At 40.1% G+C, this 26,325-nt stretch overlaps 1 protein-coding gene across 8 annotated transcripts in view; it reads right to left on the bottom strand.

Annotated features, from left to right (window-relative positions):
* The window catches only part of LOC133462059 (protein unc-79 homolog), a 55,070-nt gene extending 31,628 nt beyond the window's left edge, over positions 1 to 23,442 (bottom strand). For 5 of the 8 annotated variants that reach the window (XR_009784241.1, XM_061743162.1, XM_061743165.1 and 2 more), the window contains exons 1-23: positions 23,303 to 23,442; positions 20,924 to 22,628; positions 19,253 to 19,373; positions 15,927 to 16,240; positions 15,034 to 15,204; positions 14,726 to 14,821; positions 14,581 to 14,636; positions 10,710 to 10,839; positions 10,534 to 10,598; positions 9,652 to 9,740; positions 9,249 to 9,289; positions 8,153 to 8,181; positions 6,823 to 7,052; positions 5,393 to 5,564; positions 5,069 to 5,299; positions 4,782 to 4,972; positions 3,200 to 3,323; positions 2,398 to 2,538; positions 1,638 to 1,853; positions 1,253 to 1,480; positions 885 to 1,026; positions 282 to 361; positions 46 to 194 (exon numbers count right to left, since the gene is read on the bottom strand). Coding sequence is in view for 7 of the 8 variants with exons in the window: in XM_061743162.1 (XP_061599146.1) it covers positions 46 to 194; positions 282 to 361; positions 885 to 1,026; positions 1,253 to 1,480; positions 1,638 to 1,853; positions 2,398 to 2,538; positions 3,200 to 3,323; positions 4,782 to 4,972; positions 5,069 to 5,299; positions 5,393 to 5,564; positions 6,823 to 7,052; positions 8,153 to 8,181; positions 9,249 to 9,289; positions 9,652 to 9,740; positions 10,534 to 10,598; positions 10,710 to 10,839; positions 14,581 to 14,636; positions 14,726 to 14,821; positions 15,034 to 15,204; positions 15,927 to 16,240; positions 19,253 to 19,373; positions 20,924 to 20,945 (3,038 nt within the window). In the remaining variant the exon portion in view is untranslated. The other 3 variants (XM_061743167.1, XM_061743169.1, XM_061743168.1) reach the window with 3 other exon arrangements.
* Between the last annotated feature and the right edge of the window lie 2,883 nt (positions 23,443 to 26,325).

The raw sequence follows: 26,325 nt of genomic DNA, 5'->3' as shown, positions 1-26,325 counted from the left end.
CGCAAACACATTGCTTTACCAAGCAGGCCCCAGCTTTTCACGCACCTGGGGATGAGCATCTTCTCCTCAATGTGGGCCAGGAACTGCGGGTGGTCCTTACGAGCAAGGTACAAACACTCTCCTTGAAGACAGAGGATCTTCAGACAGTTCAACATGTTGAACAAGATGTCAGGCTCCTCAAACTTGGACATTTCCTGGTAATACACAGGACGATGAATGCATGAATACAGGGTACACTCACATGAAAGTTTCCTTCATTTGTAATAATTCAGAACAATTACCTGCAGGACGGTGTATATAAGCTTCAAAGAGACAGGGAGCTCCTGGTAGCAGAACTTCTTATCAGAATTATTCTTCATGGCTAAAATGAAGAACATACTTTGTTTTTTAAAGGTAGACTACTTTAGCAAAGTCTCATCAGAGAATAGGCTTGAATATGTATAACATCTTAATATTCCTAATCTGTACCGTTTTTTTCATAGTGTTCTTTGTTTGTTTAGTCTGTTCTATATTTTGTGTGTTGGATTGTGCAAATTGCCTAAATTCTTGCTCTTCGGCCTTAATCTACTGTTCTATAGTATCTACCCTCAGTTTGCATTTCACAGGGATCTATTAACAAACTTTCTGTTGGAATGGCATAATCCATAATGCCTTATTAGAGGTACAGTACTGTGAGAATGACTTAAAGCTGCTCACTTTACTCTTTCTATTATAATGCCACAACCTCCATCTCAGAGTTGTGTCTTAGCTACATCTAAAATGTATATATTCTAAATTGCAGGATGTCATTTGGATTTTTGATTCTTTACTTTAGTTATTATTTTTTACAATGAAAAAAAAGTGACATTTCCCATTTGAACATTGAGCGTAGAGCTGATACACACTTGCGTTCTCCGGAGAGGCATTGCTGTGGTTGTCAGAGTTTGTCCCACAGGGGTTTTCTCCTTCCTCACTTCCATTTTCTGTGCCAACGGTGAAATCTGGTTGAATCAGGAGCAACGTTTCCTCCAAACTATCCGTAGGCTCCTGCAGATATAACATATTGTGCCGTATGACTTCTGAGTTATCTTTTCTGTGACGCATCATTTTGTTAGTTTACAAAGACAGCAGGTGAAAGGCATTTTTTCTTCAACATCTTTCTTTCCTAAATAGATTACATATTTTGAATTGACAGTGCTTTGTTTGACAGTGGGCTTTGGGTCATGCAGGGCCTTCACTACAAAGCTTAATACATGCATGCCATGTGACTCACCACCAGGCGTATCTCCTCCCGGGGGGTCAGCCTCTCAAGAAGCTCACAGCCCAGCTGGTAGCACAGGATGCTGGACTGGCACAGGCTGCACTCAAGGGCCTTCTCATCCTTCTGGCAGGTGTGTGAGCCCCCCCATGGGGCCTGGAAGACGTTGTTGATGATGCCCACGATATCCTTCCCCAGGCTGCTGTCTAGACCCAACATTACACCGTCATCCTGCAGCTCCATCTGTGACGGCAGAGGTGAAACAACGGGGGGAAAATAGAGGCAAAAAACAGAGCACAATGTCCCACCTGTGGGCATTATTTTCACTTTCTTACGTGCGTTTCTTTTTTATGACTAAATGTGTTTTGGTTTTTTTTCTTTTCTGTGGTAGGATGGTCACCTGCTTTAAGATGAGGTCGAACATGAGGATAAAACAGCCGAGGTTCATGTCGTCGTCCTCGCAGTCCAGGTCCAGAGCGCAGTGACCCGTGGCATGACCGAGGTTTTTAAATGGACTGCATCGCAGGGGGCTGCGGAAAGGGCTCCTGAAGGGGCTGGGGAATGGGCTGAGGGTGTTGTGCTGCCCGCGGCGCCCTGGATCCGACACCACACTTACCTATGACATAACAGGCAATCTCGTTATGATATGAAATACATTCAAATTCAAACTCTAAGGATATTTGCTTCTCATGTGCTTTAAATCCTTAACTCTTGCTGCCAGTCAAAATGGCAAAAGACCAGAGTTTTAAGGCTTTAAATTTCAGTGACAAATCTACATCACAGTCAAGTTCAATTAAGCCCTTTTAGAAAACTATATTTAGATAGTGCCGTTACTATGGCAACTTACAGTAAATCCCAGTGAATAGCAGAAAATAGAAATCAAGCAGAGCAGAAATGCGTACACTCTATTACTAAATAAAGATCTGACTGAGAAAAAACAAAACACCACACCCAAAAGTGTTAAAACATCTATTTGGGTGATAATGAAGTGAATAAAAAATAAGTAGTTGTTTCTTTTAAGGTGAACGCTGTTTTTTCTGGCTTGATGTCAACGAAAGAGCTGAGTAGAAAGAAAGAAAGAAAAACAGTGTTGAACTCTGATGTAACTTCTTATATTATCATCTTTGGACTATCTTTGGAGCATTTGCAATCATCCTCACCCTGCGAGCTCCGGTGTTGCCAGACAGATCTGAAACACGTGCTTTTCTCTGATTGGCCAGTTCCTTCAATGAGTTGACTCCATCGGAGAACATCCCGATTAGCAGCTGAAGAGGAACGACGATGTCCAGCTCTGACAGCACCTTTGTGGCAACAAACATGCACAAGGGTCTAATCACAACTGTTGATTTCACAATGCAAATAAATATTAAAACATCTTACGCAAAAACAAACCCGATCCATGTTTTTTGGTGCCATTTGCACAAAATAAATCACCTTTATCAGGATTTTGTAGGAAAATTGTGAAAATAATTACATTTATGCATATATGCTTGAATAAAAGACATGTGGGAGTATTGATATCAGGCAGGAAATCTGACCTTTGTGATCTGGTTAAAATGTTACTACATGTATAATGACTCAACATAAACCGGATACTTTTGTGCCTTTAACACTCCAGATGTAGTCAAAGATGTGGACACAGCTTCCCTTTCTAATATGAACATGACCCACTTACTAAGAGTAAAAATAAAGCAATCTTTGGATCACAGTTGTGACAGAAACCTTGAAACCAATCCACGTACTCGGAGCAGCACGCTGTGAGTGCATATGCGACAAAAGGCAAAATCCCTATTATCTCTTTCGGTCTCAGTCTGTGACCCAGATCCATATTCAGCGGGGTCCCTGTCCAGACTCTGACACTATTACAACCTGTTCACTTCACACGCGCTGTGGATAGAACTGCAGGATGTGAAGTGGACACAACAAAAGCCTGTTGGTGTAGGCGAGGGTGTGCAAGCTCACATGCAGCCACAGCAGGGCCTGCTCTTGGACAGATGCTGGGTATCCGGAGAATCTGCAGCTTATGAAGCCAAACATTTCTTCCATGGAGAAGGGCAAGGGGCACAGCTCAATATCAAACATCTTGCTGTGGAGAGAAGACAAAATCAAAACACATGTTAAGGTAAACATATGAATATGTAGACGCAAGGGCAAAGTCCTCCAATAGTGTTACATAAATAGGGATGTTCCTTTCAATCCTGTTTACTCTCCTGTTCTTCCTCTTCAAGTGGGGTTCTCATTTATTGGGTATGTTTACCAAGACATGCACAGATGGAAAACAGGAATATGATAAAGATTAGGAATGGGCGATATTTTACCGTTCACGATAAACTGTCAAAAAAATTCCTCACGGTAAGAATTTGTCATCTCGCGGTAAAAACGATAAATTCCCGTTGATGATATTTTTGTGTAAAGCTGATTTTTGGAAGGAAGGAAGGAAGGAAGGAAGGAAGGAAGGAAGGAAGGAAGGAAGGAAGGAAGGAAGGAAGGAAGGAAGGAAGGAAGGAAGGAAGGAAGGAAGGAAGGAAGGAAGGAAGGAAGGAAGGAAGGAAGGGGAAAAAGAAGAAAGGAAGGAAGGAAGGAAGGAAGGAAGGAAGGAAGGAAGGAAGGAAGGAAGGAAGGAAGGAAGGAAGGAAGGAAGGAAGGAAGGAAGGAAGAAGGAAGGAAGGAAGGAAGGAAGGAAGGAAGGAAGGAAGGAAGGAAGGAAGGAAGGAAGGAAGGAAGGAAGGAAGGAAGGAAGGAAGGAAGGAAGGAAGGAAGGAAGGAAGGAAGGAAGGAAGGAAGGGAAGAAGGAAGGGGAGAGCAGGATGAAAGAAGGAAGGAAGGGGAAAAAGAAGAAAGGAAGGAAGGAAGGAAGGAAGGAAGGAAGGAAGGAAGGAAGGAAGGAAGGAAGGAAGGAAGGAAGGAAGGAAGGAAGGAAGGAAGGAAGGAAGGAAGGAAGGAAGGAAGGAAGGAAGGAAAGGGGAGAAGGAAGGGAGAAAACAAGGAAAGGAGGAAGGAAGGACAGCAGGAGGAAAGAAGGAAGGAAGGGAAAAAAGAAAGGAAGGAAGGAAGGAAGGAAGGAAGGAAGGAAGGAAGGAAGGAAGGAAGGAAGGAAGGAAGGAAGGAAGGAAGGAAGGAAAGAAAGAAAGAAAGAAAGAAAGAAAGAAAGAAAGAAAGAAAGAAAGAAAGAAAGAAAGAAAGAAAGAAAGAAAGAAAGAAAGAAAGAAAGAAAGAAAGAAAGAAAGAAAGAAAGAAAGAAAGAAAGTTTTTGTGTAACGAACATGGCGGATCTGAGAGCGAGATAGATTTATAGTTAAAAAGGTGGAGTTGAATTGGTATTTTTTTTTATCGTCATTTTTATCGTTATCGGGATAAATGCCAGAAATTATCGTGATACATTTTTTAGTCCATACTGCCCATCCCTAATTAAGATGGCATAAGAAGTTTTATAATGTCTTACACATTTCCCTTAATGCAGTTGTTTTCTTATGCTTCTTTACTGAGTTGTATCTACAAATCCTTTGTATTGATATTTGATAAACACTTAAGAAGATCAAAGTACCTGAGCACCTCTCGGAACTCTTTGAGTTGGTTGTCGGGCACCTCTGTACGGATGGCCTCAAGCCATTCGGGCATAAAACACTCCCACAGGGGTTGACTGATGACATTGTAAGGTATCAAACACAAGATTCGGTTCAGACCCTCCTTCAGCTGCGTCACCGTGCTGCATGTCTTGTCCCAGTACCCTCCCACCTGTAGAAGAGTACACACGGATGATGGTGATCTGAAGTAATATATCCCAATAGACCTGCGATGAACGCCTTCGCCATATCTGGGTTTTAACCTCACCCTTGCAAATTCTACAGGTTTGGGCAGCAAACACATGACCATGACATCAAAGCGCACTTCACACACTGTCTTCAGCCACTTTGTGACGAACTGTGGCTTCAGCTTCTCCACCAGGCTTCCAACTTCATCGTCCATCATGTAGGCGGTGGAGTGAAACCACTGGAAGACCATGCTGACGAGACGAGCCAGACTCTCGGTGGGCGTGTTCTCGTTAGGGGTGCAAAGACTCACCTGCAAATGTAAGCAACATAACTCTGAGTTCAACAGACAATGTGCTGTACACGTCCACCTTGTTACTGCCCGCAACAGCTCGTAGTTACACACCAGGAACCAGATGCCAAACTGGCTGAGAAGGCGCTGGTCGTGCTGGTCATCTTCTTTATTATCAAACTCAATGTTGTCCAGAGAGTGATGAGAGGCAGACAGGCCCATCTGACGACGCCGGTTTAGCTCAAATTCACGCTGCTCTGCATGGATTTCTGCCTCCTTCAGAAGGCTGAATGGACAGATTGATGAGCGATGAAGAGGGACAAAAAAAAAAAACAGTAGTGCATACAATTTCAGTTTTGTTTGTTTTTTTTATTTTTAATACCACTGGCCCTACCAGGTCTTAAACTGTGGTAAATGCAACCTCCAAAGAAGAAAAAGCATCAAATCACATATTACGCCATTCAAGACAGTGGCAAATCTTCTCAGGAGCGGACACCCCAGTAATTTTACCAAAAGGTCAGACTTTGCAGACCTCAGAGAACTTTCTAAAAATAATATTAATGCTTCATCTCAGACTGCACACCTCTGTAAGTCTGTTAAAAGTCAAAATGACAACATAAATACATCAAATACCTCAAGTATTTTTGAAAATATTTGTAATTTTTTTGTAAATATTATCCATTTTTTTTGGGTTTACTATTTTTTTCTCTCTTGTACATACTCTTTTTCTACTTTTTATATTGCTCTTTTTATTATTTAACTATTTATTGGTTTTTTCTATTTTAAATTTTTTGTATAAAGCGTGTGTGTGTTTTGGCTGCTGCACGACTGAATTTCTCCTCTGGGAGATCAATAAAGTCTTCTATTCTATTCTATTCTATAAAGGACGTAACAACAAGACTTCTGAAATGATGTCCCTTCTACCTACGAGACCAGGATGGAGATGTTTGACCATAATGTACACTGTCAACGAGTCAAATATAATCTTTTGTATACTAAATTATTTTAGAGTCACATGCAAGTAAAGTCTCAAGTACAGTTGTAACTCTATAAAAGAATAGCTGATAAAGGAAATAATTGAGGCATTGCAATGTCTCAGTCAAAGTTCAGACTTTAATCACACTGACTTGCTGTGGAGGACGTAAAGATGAGTGGGCCAGGATTCCTGACACATGAGAGATTGATATCATACAGAAAATGATTATTACACGCTACGTTTTCTTAGATCTTCACACACTGGCTCTGTCTTTGGCATAGTTTTTTGCTAAATTAATAAAAGTCAGTGTAATACGTTATGTGCTATCCATCTGAGGCTGCATTTACATCATTTGAAGACCTTAAGGGATCAGTTTTTGTTTTTAACTGGACTATAATGGATACATGACTGTACTGGAGAAAAGGAATTGGTCCACAGATAAACTGTTGTCAAATGTAAACGAACGCATTATTATTCATGTATTCATGTGACAGCTTTTCAGCGACACAAACATCCTGTAGCAGCGGTTACTAAAGCGTTCTGTATGATGTATAGGACATGTTTATACCTTATCACCGCTTCCACCGTGCACACCAGCTCTTCCGCTCCACACTCTCTGGTGTTGATGGGAGGGGGCGAGGTCTGGTAAAGATGGGTCTCCGCCGCAGCCCCCACCTCGCTGCTGTGGTGGTTGACATGGCAACGCTTGCAGTAGCGGACAGGCCGGTTGCCATGGCGCCCACAGCAGCCAGCTGAGAAGCAGGTGACTACGGCCCTCCTGACATGAGAGCTGCAGTTCTACAGTATACGAGGCCAAAGAAACATCAGTAGGAGGAGGAGAAAGCAGTTTATTTCTGATCAAAAATAAAGACACAACCATAGAAAATCATCTAACACTGTCTGATCATAAATCTCTAAAAATAATCATATTGCCAGACTATTGAGACCATGAATATCAATCTCTCATGTATGCGTTTGATTGGAGATTTTGATCTGTGCACATCTGTAGCAATAAGAAAAGTCATAATGTGCCCCATGGGTTTTCAGTTTACTAAAAATAAAAAGCAAGGCACCAGAGAGCCATCCTAATCTGATCAGCCTCTAATCTTCTGCCATTAGAGGGATGCACTGGTCCCAATCAAATTTACATATCTGTCCTCTGATGGTGAGTTTTTGTTTTTTTGGGGGGCTTGAAACAACAAAATATATATCTGATGTTGATATTTTTACAATATGCTCTATTTTTGGTATCTTGATGTATTTATAAGTAGCTCTCGTTAGATGAAACGTAATGTGTCAGTCCATGATGACTGAGCAGGTGTAAATTCAGGTGGCAGTTCAGTTTCCTAGAATAACAAAGTTTACTCAGAGGGAGAGGGTTTGGATTATAAACCGCCGGACAAACGAGGGCGGAGGCCAGCTGTTTCCGTAGACAGCACAGGATGGGCTGCTTAGCCCGACGGGAATACCTGAGATTAAACTGCACTCAGTTTACCCAGAGTCTCCCTGGAAACCAGAAGGGATCACTCGCGTGCATTAGCAGTGGCAGTGCATTGAGCAACAGCAAATAAACGTCACGCCTCAGCAGCTTCATTTAAAAAAGAGGTGGCTTGACTGAGCTGCTTCAGTGAATCCTCGGCGGAGAAAACATTTCAGGCCATGAATAAATAACCTCCATAGGGATCACAGATTAAGTGTACGTCAGGAGAATATTTTCCCTAGGTTTCAACCTTTTATTTTGCAGAGACAGATGAAAATTAAAGAATGTCATTTATTTTGATTAGGGATTATATTTTTTATGTTATAAAACAAAATCATGCTGTAATTACAAAAATCACTGTGAATATGAGAAACTACAAGAGCACACATGGATTAATAATAAAATGTTACAATCTTACCTTCTTTTGACAAATGGCAGATATCTCTGCTGCAGATAAAAACTCACATTAATGAAGAGCAATTTAAACACATTATCATTTATAAAACAGCTTTGGATTAAAATTTGAGGGAGAAAAATGTATAATTATAAACACTATTTTTTCCACTGTAACACCAATAAGGTTGGAAAACACAACACCTTGTTATCAACTCTAAAAGGACTAAATGAACTTAAGGGTTAGTTATCTGTAACTGAAATCATTCCTGAAACAAATGAATCCACAAAGCACCTCTTCCTGCATCTCTAAGCAAAAATCCACAAATCTAAGCACATGATCTGCAGGTAACAAGACCCACAGTTGTTTCGCAGTGAGAGCCAAGAAAAATCCTCTTGTCCAAAAAAAAAATGTATTAGAAAAAGAAAAACACTGCTAATGGACATATAAGGGAAACGTAGCTCTTTTGGAATAACATGTTTTAAGAACTTAGACATGTAATTGTGCTGAGAATTACTTTTTAAGGAAGAATAACCCCACACCAACTGAGAAGCATGGTGGTGGAAATATTATAGTTTGAGGATGTTTCACTGTATCAAGAACCAATATGACTGGAGGCATTAATTCAGCTATTCAGTCTTTTTCTTTGAGATTAAAAAATATCTTGAATAAAATAATTGATGTTTTATGCAAACATTTTTTTAAGCGTGGTTGTAAAAGGTTCAGATTGTTAACCAGTTTCCCTGTTTTGTTGTTTTGTTTTGTTTTTTCAATCTCCAACTTCTTCAAGAAAGCCTCATTAGTTTAAATATATCAGCCTGTGTGACAGAAGACAGAGTGGGATTTGATTATTGCTCAAATACAGCTAGTGTCTGCTTTTGCTTCTCTTGACAACTGTTGAATTACATGCAAGGGATTAGATTTAGATATCTTCAATTTATTATTAAAAAAGATAATATTCTCGTAAACACAGACCATAGCAAAATGTTTCCAGTTATATTTTTCTACATTACTGTTTATTGTATGAAATGTATCTTCTTACTATGTCTATATTTGAGAGGAAAACAGTAATAATACATAGATATTCCAGCCTAAACACCTTTTTACTACACAGGCTCACCTTGGGGCAGGAGGACATCTACAAGCCATTCAGCATGATCTCTGGAAAGGTCAAAGAAATATTTGAATGATGTATACATACAAGACTCCTGAAGGCCTGTAAATACAACTCCCTGTAGTGCCAGCCTCCTAACAGATCTAGAACACCACACAATTCCACTTGACTTCAAAGACATGCAGTTATAATGGTGTAAATTCTGGTGAAATGAGAAACGAGCAGATGCACATTGTGTTTTGTAATGATGGTCTCATTAACGGCGCCAGGGAGTTATATAACCATAGCAATGTATTTCCCCTGGGTTGATGGCAGGAATAATTAGGCGGGCCAGAGGTGATGTATGTTTGGAATGACTGTGCATTTAGAGAACTGTGGAGTCCAGAAACGAAGTGAAACAGATGCATACCTAGCTATCCTCTGGCTGCACTCTTCGCATATGTAGAGAGGCGGGGGCTTGTCTCCAAGGGCAACAGAGAGAGTAGGATCTATGCACATCTAGAAAAAAATGTAAGAAACGTAAGAAAAAAGGGATTTGGCCATTCATATATATGAATATTTATATATCATGAGGTTTCCAAAAATGTGGCAACAGAGTTCACAGAATAATGAAGATATATTTGACTTTTTTTGTTTTTGTGTTACCAAAAGCTGCTCTCCAGTGATGCTACAGATATATCCCAATTTCATACTGTGCTCCATTGGCAGTGTATTATTCACTCTTATTCACAAAATCATGTAACATGTTGTCCCTCATTCCTGTGTGAATGACTGCATGCATATGCTGTATCCCATCCCTTTGCATCCTACCTGGCCCTGTGCTGAATGCTCATGGCACCATTGTTCAGATGGTGCACTGTAATTTACTGTGCTCACTTGATGCCACCCTGTCCTCGAGGGCTGCATGGGGTCACTGAGTCCAATTAAGATCTCCCCTCCCCCATAACGCCTTCTTGCTCCTGGTAATTGAAATCCAGCCCCTGTACGTGCTCCCTGGTCCAACTCTATTTGTCAGCTTTGAACACAGTTGAGTAAAGGCAGGGGGAGACAATAAAGCCAGGGAACAGATACCCATCCAAAAGAGAATAGCAGCTGCTACCACTCCTCTACTGATTTATTTGCCGAGGGGCAAAAAAAGCAAATATATTTTTTTTTCGTTTTTTATTTCTGATGAGCTTCTCATGGGGAAAGAAATAGCTTTTGACAACACAACTTATTAACAATCAATGGCATACAGTAACAAAGCATTATTTAGGCTTTTTTAATGTATTTTGTTCAAGAGTGTAGTCACCTTCACGGCAGGTTTATTGATGGCATTGTGGCACTCAATATGTTGACAATGGATGGGATTCCAGGCTAAATGCAGAGATGGTGGAGAGAAAGAAGATTTGAAGTGGAAGAGGAAAATCACTGGCAAGTTAAACCTTTGATCAGGACAGCTAAACCAGCAGATTAAGAGAATCTGACCTGTGTACTGCAGCCCTCTATATTCACTGATGGCTCCCGGTGGCTTCAGGTTGGGCCAGTAATGAAACAGCATCTGCACAGCTGGAGGTTTTACTTGGGATGGGCCATAGGATATGACATAAAGCAGGTCCTGGATGCAGGATGAAAATCAGACATTAATGAAGTGCTATCATTTTCATGTACATGTGCACATAAGTTACTGCAATAAAAATAAGCTAAATATCTAGAAGTAATGCACAGATTACAGGTTATATTAAACTGAACAGCATTTAGTGTACTTATCATATACAATATTATATATCATATTCATGAGGAGTATGAGTGGATGGTATTTCCTCACTTGGTCTATCGGTGCTCAGCCATACTACATTTTTATCATAAGGGTAGGGGTTGCCGGGGGTGTATGTCTCTGAATAGTATGCTGTGTGTATGTGTGTGCGTTGTATGAATGAGGGTACGGGGAGTGGGGGTCAAGGGGGATTGTTTCTTTTTCTTTTAATGTAAAGCACTTTGTGTTGCCCTTTACCTGCGTGAAAAGTGCTATATAAATAAAATAAAGTTAAAGTTAAAGTCGAGGAAACATTTGTTGCTGTATGTCAGTTTGCATTTCTGAAAATGTATTTATTTTTTAAATGTCAAAATAGTAAAAAGAAGTAAAACGCCAAGAGAAGAAGGGAAAAATGTAACTGCTCACACTATATACTTGTATTCATCATATGTGGTATTTCGTTCCACCTGTGGATTTTGTGTAGGACTAAGGTCAGAACTTTGCGATGGCACTTCAATACCTCCATCCACAGGTGAGCCTCCAACTGACTCAAATGATGTATTTTAGTCAGTCAGAAGCTCATCGAGGCAAAACAACAGTCTGAGATTCTCCAAACATCCTGGCCTTCCCCAAAGAGTATTTCAAAAGGTTTCTCTGTCATTATTCTGATATAAAAAAAAAAAAATTCTCTCATCTCAATTTCCTGTTACACTCTTTCTATGACTTAATAACTCCTAGTGCAGCTGAAAATGTCCCATTTAAACATTTTTTTCTGTTCAGCTGTTATTTCTAATATTCTATTTGTTTTCAGTGTGGCTGGTCTAGACTGCAGCCAAGCCACATCATGATGCTGATAATGAGCCAAATGGCTTTCAAGGTTTTGATTCATCATGGCAGTTTCATGCATCTACATAATCTCAGGGCCCAAAGACAGAGCCAGAATTTCTGCATCTTCTTATGTTATTGTATAATTTGCATGGGTTAGCGCTTTAACTTGCATTTTTTGTTTGTTTGTTTGTTTGTTTTTTTACTTTTACTGTTTTTTTAACCATTGTTCCTTAGCCTGATACAGTGATTGCCACCGCAGGAAATCTCTGTGGAGCTTAACCCGTGAGCTCAAAGATTGCAGCCTTTCAAATCTGTAAAATGTAAATAATGTAATGGACTAAAGATTATAAAAGTTATTTATGAAGTGGTAAAACACTCTCTCTGGGAAAGAGCTTCCCAGAGAGCTGCAGTTACATGCAAGTATTCAGACCCCTTTAAATGTTTCCCTCTTTGTTTCATTGGAGTCATTTGCTAAAATCAAAAAAACAAATTTTATTCCTCATTAATGTACACTCAGCACCCCATTTTGACAGAAAAAACAGAAATAAACAAACATTTTTGCAAATGTATTAAAAAGAGAAAACACTTGGTCATAAGTATTCAGACCCTTTGCTGTGACACTCATATTTAACCCACATGCTGTCCATTTCTTCAGATCCTCCTTGAGTTGGTTCTGCTCCTTCAGATCAGTTCAGATCAGTTCAATTAAACTGATTGGACTTGATTAGGAAAGGCACACACCTGTCTATATAAGACCTTACAGCTAACAGTGCATGTCGGAGCAAATGAGAATCATTAGATTGAAGGAACTGCCCAAGGAGCAATCGTGGGAGAAGAGCCTTGGTGAGAGAGTTAAAGAAGAACCCAAAGATCACTGTGGCTGAGCTCCAGAGATGCAGTCTGGAGATGGGAGAAAGGTCCACAAAGTCAACTATCATTGCAGCCCTCCACCAGTTGGGTGGCAGAGTGGCCCGACGGAAGCCTTTCCTAAGTGCAGGACATATGAAAACCTGCATAGAATTTGCCCAGACTATGAGAAATAAGATCTGGTCTGGTAAGACCAAGATTTAACTTTTTGGCAGTAATTGTAAGCGGTATGTTTGGAGAAAAGCAGGCACTGTTCATCACCTGCCCAGTACAATCCCAACAGTGAAACATGGTGGTGGCAGCATCATGCTATAGGGGTGTTTTTCAGCTGCAGATACAGGACGGCTGGTTGCAAATGAAGGAAAGATGAATGCATGAGAATATAATGAGATTTTAAATGTATTTGCATTGTAATTTGCTAAGATTTGCTATAAAGAAGTCAAAGATAACATTTTTGCTTTCCCATGGTTTTAAAGCTAAAAGGCTAGCTTAGTTAGTGGCACGCTAGTGGTACCAGGCGAAAGAGGGCCTGGACGATGCCATCCTCTATCTACTACACAGGGCTTACTCTCATCAAGGGAGCAGCATGATGAGAATCATGTTCTTTGATTTCTCAATCGCCTTTACCGCCAATCCCTCCCTTCCTTCTGAGAGACAAGCTGACTGAGATGAGCGTGGACTTGCACTTGGTGAGATGGATCACTGACTACCTCACAGAGACAGCACGGTACGGCAGACTGAAGGACTGCACATCTGACACTGTGGTCACCGGAGCACCACAGGGGACTGTGATAGTTGGTTGTGTCAGGGACGGAAAGGCGGAGTACAGGAGCCTGATTGAGGACTTTGTGACGTGGTGCAGTTCTACCCATCTGCAGCTAAACACCTTTAAGGAGATGGTGGTGGACCACTACAACCTGTTTCCATCGGGGGGAGGTGGTCAGGACCAATGGGCTGGTCACCTAACATGGACACTCCCAGCAGGAAGGGACAGAGCTGTACTTCCTAAGAAGATTGGGGTCCTTCAATATCTGCAAAAAGCTGCTCTCTGACTGTGACAAAATACTCTCCATCACAGAGAACACCCACCACCTTCTGCACAGCACCTTCACCAAGCAGAGGAGCGTGTTTAGTGGCAGACTGCTGTCACAATTGTGCTCCACGGACAGGCTCAAGAAATCTTTTTTTCCCCCTGGCCACACACCTGTCCAACTTCTTACTGTCACGGCAGGGGAAAAGCACACAGTGAACCCTGGATTCATCTTTCACTTTTCTTTGTTTCCCACTGCATATGCACTACTCTCCTAAGAGTTATCCCCTTTTCCTGACACTTTTATCCAACAATCACCAGTTTTTGCACCTTATTTTACTTTTGAAACTTTAATTTAATTATTGAATTATGTTGTAACTAATGTCATGTGTGACTGATAGTGGATGCCTCAAATTCCCCTGGTAGTATCTATCTATCTATCTATCTATCTATCTATCTATCTATCTATCTATCTATCTATCTATCTATCTATCTATCTATCTATCTATCTATCTATCTATCTATCTATCTATCTATCTATCTATCTATCTATCTATCTATCTATCTAGCAAAAAAGAGCAACAAGATGGTAACAGGGCGGTTATACCAAAATACGTGTTTTTAAGTTTGTTCCCAGTTGGATATTTCAAATTAAAGTTTAGAGATGTAGATAAAAGGAAGACACATAACGTGAATTGGTCTCTGTTTTTAAAGGCCCAGCTAAGATAAGATATCTGTTTACTTTGCTGATTAGCTGTTTAAATAAATAATAAAATGTTATTTTAAGGAAGATCAGTAAAAATAAATACAACTTGAAATGAAACACCACAGCCCTTCTTTACAGGGGGGACATTTGAGCTGCTTTAAGTGGCAAATACCTTCCACACTTCCTGTTTGTGCTTCATCAGACACTCCAACAATTGACAGTGGTAAACTGGAAAGAGCAAAAGACCAGATTAGGCCAAGAACAATTATATTTCTATTTGCTCATGTGCTCTGAGAGCAGCCAGCATGATCGCTTACCAGGATTTGAGGTGTACTGCATTGCAATCATGAGCATAGATGAGGCAGACAAATTAACATAGGCTGGGACGCCGCCCTCCTTCCGGGTAGAGCCCACTGCAAAGACAAAAAGGAGAATAAAAAGCCACTCAAACATTACTTTTGTTTTCTGTTAATCATGGTAGCATGTAGAAATTTGAATCCGGTACAGGCTATGCCTTAGCTTTACTTTCAGTACTTGTTCATCTATTATGCCTCAATATAGTTTCATTATGACAGCAGTCAAATGAATGATCTAACTGTCTTACAGTATGGCAGGTCATACTCACATATGGCCATGGGGAGGAAAGAGGTGCTCAGGTATTCAATGATGTCTTTATGGAGGAAAGGGGGAAATGTGGCTAAAGTGGAGATCATAGTATAGGGCAAAGTGCTGAGAATATCATCACTGAGAAAGGGCAGGAGGCAAGCTGTTGTGTAAAATATGGACTGTCCCAGATCTGATGAGAAAGGGAAAGAGCAAAGAAAAGAGAAAAAACAAGGAGAGATACACAGACAGACATTCAATCAGCTTTACATACAGTATTCACCTACTGTATCCAGTCACAGATGTAATTGCTACTTTGAATTTATTTCATTAAACAGTAAACTCCATTTAAATATATATATATCTATATATAGAGAGAGAAAGACAACATGACATCCAATCTTTTGTTAGAAGCTACTGAAGTAAAGTTTACTCTCAGAAATGGTAAATAAACTATTGGTTTTGATGCCTTTACTTTCTTTAAAACAACAATACTCCAATATCCAGGACAAATAAAAGCACTGACTGATGTAGCTTTAGGCCGTTGCAAAACAGCATGAATATGCTCTAAGGCATTCTCAGATGTATTGTTAATGCTTTTTTTTTTATTACATTTGATTGTATTTCCACATGACAACATAAGTAAAACATTTCTCCCACTTTGCATAACACACATGCAGTCAGGTATGAAAAACAGAAGAAAAAGCCTTTTTCTAATGTCAGGTGTATCCAATGGCTTATGAGAGTTGACAGGATCCAGCGTGCTCCCAATCACCCCATGCATCCCTCAAGATCCTCAGCAGGACTTCTCTCCTCCAGTTACAAAAGAGGCCATAAAAGCAGCAGTGGCTTCATGCAGGCCAGGCGGCTCAGGGATGACGATGACAAACAGTGGTGCACTGGGCCTTGACTCACCATGCTGACCGTGCTGCAGCAGGGGCACCAGGTCAAGCAGGGTCACGAGGGTCACATACAGGCCCTGATAGTCCAGAGAGGGGTACTCTGAGAGCTGAGCGTCCCGACTCTGCTGCCCCTGCCCCCCGCGGTCTGACGGGGCATCACGCAGAACGCTGTAAAGGAGGGAGCGAGTAACTGTAGGGTTGATGGAACTGACTTGTGGTCTTAGAGATGGGGTGAGTGGGAATGGCACAGGAAAAAGACACATGGTCATGGGCACGGCCAAATTGGAAGCTTCCTGGTTCTCCTTCCTGCCTGTGCGGGACAGAATGCTGCTCCGGGGGTGGGAGGGGAGGGGAAGGAGGGTAGGAGAGGGGAACAAGGGAAAAAAAGAGACAACAAAGACACAAAAAAACAGCACATTACATTGAAATGGCACTACAGAGACAGCGTAAATAGAAAAAAACAAACCCAGATAAACCCCACATAGGATGCAGTGTCTCACTATTTGACCGTATCACTGAAGGCATGGGTAATTTTTCCCCTCTTTGTCTGTTCAGAACGATTTAAATTCAATTCATTTTGTTTGCTCTTGCTTTGCACTTGGAAAACAAACGTAAAAAATAAAATCATGAGCACAAACTGCAATGATCACTGCATCTCATGCGTATCTGGTGACAAGGAGCAAAAATATAAAAAATGGCATGTTTTCAGTGGCAACCCCATACTTCTCCAAAAAGGGACAGTGCAGGAAATGACTGTCCCTCCATGGCTGCCATCTTCCAATCGGCAAGTCTATGGCTACTGTACAGAAAGGCCAATGAGCCATTGAGTAATGTTTCAAATAAAATTTCCTTGTCTTTAGTGGGGCTGTCAAAGATGGGAGTGACACCAAATTGGTTCGGGAAAATACAGAGGTGACACTTTTGAAACATGCTTGAGCCAGTAATAAACATGTGTGTGAGATTAGATCAAATGCTCCTAGGTCACAGCACATGTTTATTGCACCAGAGAAATAATGTCCGTATGCATACGTTATGATACTGTTCCAGTATCATCAGGAGAAATAATGAGATCCAACAGGCATATGGATTCAGGTTTCTAAAATAAATGTAACAACTAATCTACGGTAGAGAAGAAACTATAATGACAAAGGAATAGGTTGTATCAGGGGAGAGATGACTGGTAGCATCATGTTTGTGAGCTAATGCAGGATGGACAATTGTGTTTGCTGTCCCATAGGGAAGGTGGTGGACATATTGAGCTTTAAGGGAGGAAAAAGAAAAGCAAAAACTAATTGGGTTGAGTGTGGAGCATCTAGGGGTGGAGGAGGAAGGAGAGAAGGGGCCAGAGAGCATTGCTCTTTTTACTGTAACTCATCAGAGCTAAGCTTTTCTATCAGGCAAATGGTTGGGTTTTATCATGAGAGCCCAGAATATTAAAACATGGATTTAGTCCTGTATCTTTTTTTTAATAACTCAAAATGTGCAGTTACAGTTTTTAGAGCTCTGCAGGAAGTGAGAAGGGGGATTTCATTAAGATTGTTTAACATAGTATTGAATGAATAATGTTCAGCAACAAAACATACCATTATCACATGTGACTGATCCCCTTAACGTTACACTTTGTAAGAATTCAATCAATATAGATTCATTACAAGGCTCAAACAGAGTTAATACACAACATCAAACTGTATCTCAGAGTATTACTTTTTCACCGCCCATTTATCATAGAGAAAAAACCCTTAATTTGAACAATGAACATAGACGTAAACAGCCACGCTCCCACACATACACTGAACATAAACTTTCAGAGAACACACATATGTGCATACATACCTACAACACAAGATTTTACAGACACATACAACACTTAACACATGTAGAAATGCACTGATACAGACACGTGACATACACTTCAGCGCTGCACTGCTGGCTATGTGTGCATCAGTTTAATGATTGTGTGAGTGTGAAATAAACCCCAACAGCTAAAGATTACCGGTAATGCACACAGCACTAGCTCCACATATTCTTCTAATTGGTAGTTTGGCATCATTAAGACGCCAGATGGGATTGCAGGTAAGTAAAACCTTTGTTTTGTGTTTTCTATCTAACCCACACTCCACCTAAAATGGGTGTATGAATCAACAACCACCCTCACTGGCTGTTTCAGTTTTCCTTTCCAGAAAAATTACACACGCCTACTCGACTTCTCAATTCTAACATTTCTAACAGATCAATCTATCATTTCATTTTCCCGTTTTTTTTATTTGCTTCAGGCTTCTGGAAGCACATGATCTGGATTTGATATTCCCAGAATCCCTGCTGAGGAAACAAGGCTCCACTTTTGGTGGGCGGGGTGATTTGGCCTGCATATCTTAGGCTAAGAGGGTGGGCTTTGGGAAAATACCAAGGCTCTGGTAACTGTGGCATCATGCTGGGTGATTCTTCTCCCACTTTGAGAACCCTGCCCCTCTGAGATGAAATCATCACTCGAGTTAACGCAGATCCCCACAGTTGCAGCCCTTGTCACGCTCAATCTGTGCCACGAGAGGCCATGTTTGCACAGCACAGTCGTTGCTGGTGCTGGATGGTCCCTCGGCAAAGCACGAAGTATCCAGGATACCCTCCAGCATCGGAATAATCCTTGCGGGCTGAGGAATCAAATGTAGAACTGAGGCCAACTGCCAATCTCTAATGTTGATAATGATTAAAGCAAGGCATACCTAAGTTGAACCTCTAGAACATTTTTTTTTCCAGAAAATCCAGGAAAATAAATTGACAATGCTGCTTTTCTATTGAGCCATTAGATAGCAGGACTAAAAAACTTTCAACTGCAGGGAAAAAAGAATAAAGAGAATGATTATGAAATAATATTGGTCCAAAATGTCTTCCTACTTGACCTGTGCTGGAGGAGGAAATAACATGCTGTTCTTTCCTCCGGCTTTCAAAGACCCCAAGAGAGCAAGATGACCCTGCAACTGCATAGCCAAAAGATCTGGCCTCCGCCAGCCGCACAGGGGAAGGACACAGCAGACTGCCCAAGGGAAGTGTTTATCTAGCAACTGCCTGCTGAATCAATAAACATCACAACCCGTCTATCTCTGACCCTGCTTTAAAACAACGTAGTAACTTCAATCTCCATTTTTTTTCAAAACATAACACACAAAGCAGCAGACAGACTGACCACTTTCCTAACTTCCTTTCAACATTGTTAGTTCACGTTTAATGGTGTTACTGTTATCCCTTTCAGAAAGTGTGCCAGAGTAACATGAAGGAAGCTAAAAGTGTGACACATTCTACAGTCTGTTACTTCACCTGATGGCTCCAGAGCGGGGTACTTACCTGAGCAAGGTTTGGGAAAAGTATTTCAGTGTGTTTGCAATGTCTGTTCCGGAGGGCACAGGGTAAATATTGTGTTGCACACGGTTGTGATACTCTTGCAAGTATCGTATCTTAGAGGCAACTAGACAAAATAAAGAGCAGAGTAACAAGCGAATCAACACAAAAGAAAAGCCATGCTTGTATCTGAGCAAAAACACATGCAACTGCACATAAATGCACAATGTGTTTCCCTTAGTACTTGGCAGAGCTTCAAGTTGCACCTCAACAAGTATACAATATGAATGTTTTAATCTTCAAGTTAAACAAAGAGTATATGTTCCCATGGCTCTGTGGCTTTCCCCAGGTGACCTTTATGGTGAAGGAGCAAGATCACAGCACGTCCCAGAGGAGGCAGTAACCTATAGCCTACAGAGACAAGCTCATGAACAAAAGGTTGCCAGTTCAAGTCCCAAGACAAGCTGGGAAAATACAGTCAGGCTGAGTATGAGAGTGGGCTTATACTCTCCTCTTAAAACAAGACATTAAAGAGGCTTCAATCAGCCATGAGTCCAGCTGGCTGCTCCATCCTGAGCTGCTCTCTGTGGTGTCAGTTGTTTTTCAATGGTTAATTAAGAGTTAAAATAAGTTGGAGAGCGAAATCACTAGCCCATTTACTTTGGGCCGTGGTGTTTAGCTTCATGCCTGACCTGTAAATGACAAACCCCCAGTAAAAAAAAAACAGCTGCAGGCTGTAAGCATACAGTATGTGTTACAAATCCTACTGTAGTGTGTGTGTGTGTGTGTGTGTGTGTGTGTGTGTGTGTGTGTGTGTGTGTGTGTGTGTGTGTGTGTGTGTGTGTGTGTGTGTGTGTGTGTGTGTATATCTTCACACACAGATATATAAAAAGAGAATCGTTACAGTTAATGAGATGATTAATGACTCCAATGACTATTTTTTAATTATTTTATTTTATTTATTTTTATTTTAATATTATTTTATTAAGTATTTGACTGATAAGTTCTACAATATACACTGGCTTAAAAAAAAAAAAAAAAAAAAAAAAAACAACTGAAGCAAATATCAACTTTTAATCGATTGAGACAACATGTGTTATGTGTGTAAACGACCAAAAGTAAGCGGATATAAGGATGAGACATACAGTAAAGACCTGTTTTCACCTGTTCAAAGGCAATAAATGAAAGAGAGGAGATTGACAAATTGACAACAGATCTTGATACTGTGTGATCAAGTCACAGGAGTGATCAATATAATGCCACCATATTGTTCGGTACAGAATCTATCAGGTCGACCTTGAGCAAGCATTACATCCCCCCTTTTTTGCGCGCCCCTCATCCAGCAACGTCAATCAAAAAATAATTGAGATCACGATAAAATAACAGGAGCGCCGTGCAACCGGATCAGGCAATTATATCATTTTTATAATGCAGATAAATTGTCCAATGGGAGATACGGTGGTATATGTGCTCACAGAAAACCTCCGGCCACCCTCTGCAGTGAGAGGACGTGTTGCAACCTGCCTCGGCAACCACGGTTTCATCACCAAGGACAGCTCCCCTTAGTCGCTTTCTTGATTAAAACAAAAATCACGTTTCCATACAACGCTTTGACAAAATATGGAGAGAAAAAAAAACACACACACACAACAAACACGCGCACACCGCTGTACTTACACTGCTCTGCCTTCGTAGACATATCGCAGACACTTGGGGAGACATAAAACCCAGACTGTCAATTGTTTTAGTGTTTTTTTCCTTCCCGGCGTTGTTTCCTCAGTCGCGAAAAAGTGAACATTCCCCCCTTGCAGGCAGCCCAGGCTCGGCTTGATTGTACCACCCTACACGGTGGATTTGACCGCTTGCAGATGCGGTCGTCTCGGTGATCTTTTACAGGAAATTAAACGAGGACCCATTTTATTCATGTGTTTTTAATTTCAGGAAATGTATTCCACCGAAGCAGAGAGGAATAGTGACATATATCTGATGCAACGCACCTTTTCAAATGGACTGATCCGGCTTTGACAAATTGTCATTCAAGAAATCCAACAACCCTTTCATCATTCTCTGGGGTTATTATAGGACAGAAATACTACGGATTTCCGTGTTTTTTGCCTCAATGGTCTCGTGCTTGTCAGTATCTGTGTTTCATATAAAAAGCTAAACATGCAACAGATGGTTGTCACACACAGTCATAAGCATAACATTTCTTGGGGGGTATTAACTGTAAATGTATTAACTTAATTTTATTTTCAAGTATTGTAATAGGACATTTCAGAAATGCATTCAATGTCTCAGCGGAATATTTAGCATTTTCTTCTAATAACAAGCAAAAACTGCTTTGTATGCAGACTATTATCTCCATTATCATTATTCATTATCACCGGAAGCACTTAAATTAATACTCAATATCCTTATTTCACTAATGCATGTGTACATATGAAAATATGCATCTTTTACAACAGTGTTCCTCAATTCCAGCCCTCTAGGACCACTACCCTGCTTGTTTTATACCAGGGATGGGCAATCCTGGTCCTTGAATGCCAGTGTCCTGCATGTTTTAGATGTTCCCCTGCCTCAGCTGATACAAATGGCTGTGTCATTAACAGACTTGTGTAGGCCTTGATATCATGCTGACTACGACCATTCATTAGAATCAGTAGGGAAACATCTAAAACACTCAAGGACCAGGATGGCCCACCCCTGTTGTAGATGTTACCTTACCCCATTTCACCGGATTCAAATGAATGAATCCCCATCAGCTTGGCATCGAGATCCGTACAAGACTATTAAAGACCCAGTTATCTGGATCAGGTGTGTTGGAGCAGGGAAAAACTTGCTAGGTAGTGGCCCTGGAAAACTGAAGAACACTGCTCTACAAGCAGAAGAGCCTAAAGGTAAGCAGACTTAAGGGGTCTGAAGCACTGGCAGACCATGATTTGATTGTTTTAGTCTCTTTTGCAGATGGTAGGAATGAACAGTCTAATACTGCTGCCTGTTCCTGGCTTCAACTATATGCTATATTAGAGCTTTTACAGTCTTTTAATTGTGTCAAAGCAACATTTATATTTCACAAAATGTGGTGTTAATTAAAGAAAAATAAGACATTACACAGCAGGAATTATAATTGTTAATACATTTAAAAGACAACAACAACTCAGTGTACTTCAGTGTTTTAGTCTCAACTGGAGCTTCATTCTCCACATGTGCTTTACTCTGGCTTACAAAGTTATAGAGCTTCAGTGTCAGTGTGAAGCCGGTGTTCTCTCAGAAGTCAGGGATGTGGTGGTGATCTCTGGCGGTATTCTGGGACGTGGTGCATGATCCAACCAGCCGGGGCCAGGAGAGTCACAGCAAAAACACACAAGGCAAAGGCAGACTGCTGTAAGAGAGTCCCAAAGAGTTTTGAGTTAAATGTTCCAGAAACAGACATTATGTTCGTTGGATTAAAATGAATTCAACTGACAAAAATTAATATCATATACAGGACTATGGCACCAGAACTTTTCCTGTTGTCATAATGGATTAAAAGACTAAAACATAAGTCCACAAGAGGGTCTTGCTCTCACAGGTTGAATGGCAGATGCCTCCCCCTGTTGTATAACTTCACGCTGATATTCTCTGTATCCCTCTCCACTCTGGTATTCCTAACTTGAGATGGGCTTTGTAAAAGCATCCATGCATGTCTCTGAGGACAGATCAACAGATTTATAGTAGCATACACGCCGGCTGGAATGTTGCAGTTCCATCATATGAGACCTTTTCAGAAGCCAGTCCTTCACACTGAGTTATGGACACAGAATGAATAAAACATCTCTCCCACTCTTCTAGCTGGAAAGCAATGTTCACTTGAATTCCTCGCATTATGGGCAATAACGTGAGGAATCAGAGAAACTGACCTCTTAAGTTACATCACATATATTTTTAATTCAGGTAAAATTATCAGTACAATTTCTGCTTCTCTCGCAGGATGCTTTTATCCTCACCACTTGATAGCCGGGGATACCTGGCCAATCAACTTCACTGCCAAGTACTAACAAAGATAGTCAGTCCTACCATTGGTCCAATCTTTTCCTTTGGAGGCTTGCTGTGGATGGTTGACCTGTGGTTCTGTTGGATGGCTTTCATCAGCAGCCTGGTCAGTGATGGTCTCTTCAAGGCTCCGGACATCTTTTTTGGTTCAGCTCACGCAATCAGTCTCATTAACCGAATGGAAAGTTTCTCTGGAAATTCCTCCTCGCATCCTGAGAGATTTCTAGCAGATAGCGTTTACTTAAATTCCCAACACTCATCCTGGGAGGAGTTACTTCCATGGGCCAAAGCACTTGTGTAAACATACATGCTGAGCTGTCATTAGGTTTGCAAAATTACTTGTTTGTGTGACTGAAAGTTAACAAAATGGGTGGGGCATGGTGGGAAAACAGAATTGTTTAAAACTGTATCAAGCTCTTAACATTTTTTTTAAACATATTGAACATTTTCTGTTGGTAATAATTGTATACAACTTGAAATTTTGGGCTTTTAAACCTATACCACATAACGCATAAGGATTACTATTAATTGATGGGATAAACAATTTGTCTTCATTTTACATTAATTGTACTGGAGCTCCGTACCAAATTTTACATTTAACATTGAAATCAGATGTAGCCCTTACCAGCATCTTAAATGTTTATGATAAAATAATTAAAATGTGTGCAAAAACAGAACATATGGTATTAAATGAAAAATAAAATATTACTTCACTTCATATTATTTTTTCATTTTTGGAAGTGCAATAAATGCACACAAACCTGTGCTCCCCTGGACCTTAGTTTATTTAAAATATTAAAATAAGTTCCAAGCCTAACCAGCAGTGTAAAATACTGATTGAAAAAGCTTTATAGCCCTCATTTATTCATCATTGTATCAGTTTATCATTATTTTACATGTTATTGTTAAACACAAACCCTTGTTCTTACAAAGCCAGAGTTATCTATATCACAACATTAGTGGCACTTACAATTCCCTCACTAAGACATATCAGGGTACAAACTGTATATCTCTACACTGATACTTAAAATGATCAGTTTTCATCAACTTGAATATTCAATCTATATCAAGTTGGTAAATTTAAGCAACACAAGACTTTGCTCTCATTTGTGGTTTTCTATTAGATCTTTTTTAGTCTGTGTCATTCTTAATGACGTTTGACCTTATGTTATTGAGACATGTCAATTAAGATGTTAATGTGTAAATCCCTGGATTACGTTTATTTATTTTAAAAAGAAGAAAGAAACTGAAAAAGAAATCACCTAAACTGCTTTATAAATGAAGAGCCAGAAGCTTTGACTCGGATTAGATGTATTCTGACGCCACCATCAGGACGCCAAAAAAACTTGATCCAGACGAAGAAAAGAACAAACCTACCTAAAGTGTTTGCTGATGAAATGGCTTCTAAAACAATCTCCTACGTTACATTAGAAATGCCAATATCATACCAGTTTGAAAAACGTAGTGGGCAATACTTTTCCTGCATGCATGCACCAATACAACATATTGTATGGAGGGGTAAATAATAGGTAATGATGATAAATCATCACCACCGCCCAGAAGATCATCGGCTGCCCTCTCTCCACACTGGAAGACCTCCACCACTCCCGTTGCCAGAAAAAAGCCCAAAATGTAATAAAAGACACTTCACACCCTGGACACTCGCTGTTTGAACTGCTGCCATCTGGGAAACGATACAGACTCATGAAAACAAGGACAAACAGACTCAAACACAACTCTTATCCAACAGCAATAACCACTCTTAACAAAAACAGGAGCTAATGTGCAATAACAAAAAATGATTGTATGTTAATGAAAGTTCTTGTAATGTCCGTATGTTGATGTACGTGTGGAGGGTGAATGTGTCTAGATATATATATGTATTTTATTTGTTTTTATTTCATTTTATTGATTTATTTTTCAGTTATTTTATTTTTATATGATGCGCTGACTGGAGAGCACTTTTAATTTCGTTGTACACAGTACTCGAGTTGTAAAAAAAGATCAGGGGGGATGGTGGATTTTATCATATGGGGACAGATAATTTGTGCTGATTACAAATAATATAATATATTACAAATAATAGCAGTGACCAAAACACCTGCAGAAATACTGCAGGAATGACATAGCAGCAGTTAAATGCAGCCTTCTGTAAGCTTTAAATATCCACTGGGCTTACATCAAATACATCAAAACACAACAATAAAAAACAGTTTTCTGAACTTATCAATATGACTCTGTCCTTCACAGGATAAGTAAAATGGATCTCTGCAAAAACTCAAAATCTTAACAAGAATATTTGTCTTATTTCTAGTTAAAATGTCTCATTTTAGTAAAAAAATTGTAGATTTTCACTTGAAATAAGTAGACAAATCTGACAGTGGGACAATATTTTTTTGCTTGTAATAAGAAGATAAATCTTGTCCCACTGGCAGATTTTCCTACTTATTTCAAGTGAAAATGTACTTGAAACAGGTGAAAATTGTCAACTAAGTTATTTTTCTGTGTTATTTTTCTGGTGATGACTCTAAATGTTGAAATAGCAGTAAAACCACATTCATTGATGAAATGGCATTAAGGGATGGAAAGGGGGGATGGCAGTTTTACAGGGGGGTTGATTTGGACCATTTTTATTTCAGAGGGGATGCCACCCCCCCTCATCCCCCATCAACTTGAGTACTGGTTGTACATAGTGAAAATTACAATAAAGATCTATATATCTAAATCGTCATAATACATGCTGCCATTAATTAGGCGCTAGAGGGCGCTCTCAATTGAATTATTGCACAACGTCCCTGGAGCACAGACGGGCCTCTTGACCAGGCGGCACACATCAGTAAGAACTTGTCAAGTAAACGGAAGTACTAAAACAACTTATTTTACCCAAAGTCAAAGCAAGAAATTAGTGAGAAGATTCAGTGTCATTTTTTAAAAACATTAACGTAAATCACTTTTATTATGGAAATAATATGAAAACCCTTTACGGTTCACAGTAAATACAAGCGCACGATAAATAAAGGACTTTATTTTGAAATCCTTAACCGGAA

Source organism: Cololabis saira, chromosome 16, assembly GCF_033807715.1.
Source record: "Cololabis saira isolate AMF1-May2022 chromosome 16, fColSai1.1, whole genome shotgun sequence".
Classification (NCBI taxonomy): domain Eukaryota; kingdom Metazoa; phylum Chordata; class Actinopteri; order Beloniformes; family Belonidae; genus Cololabis; species Cololabis saira.
This window is presented reverse-complemented; position numbering and strand designations above follow the sequence as displayed.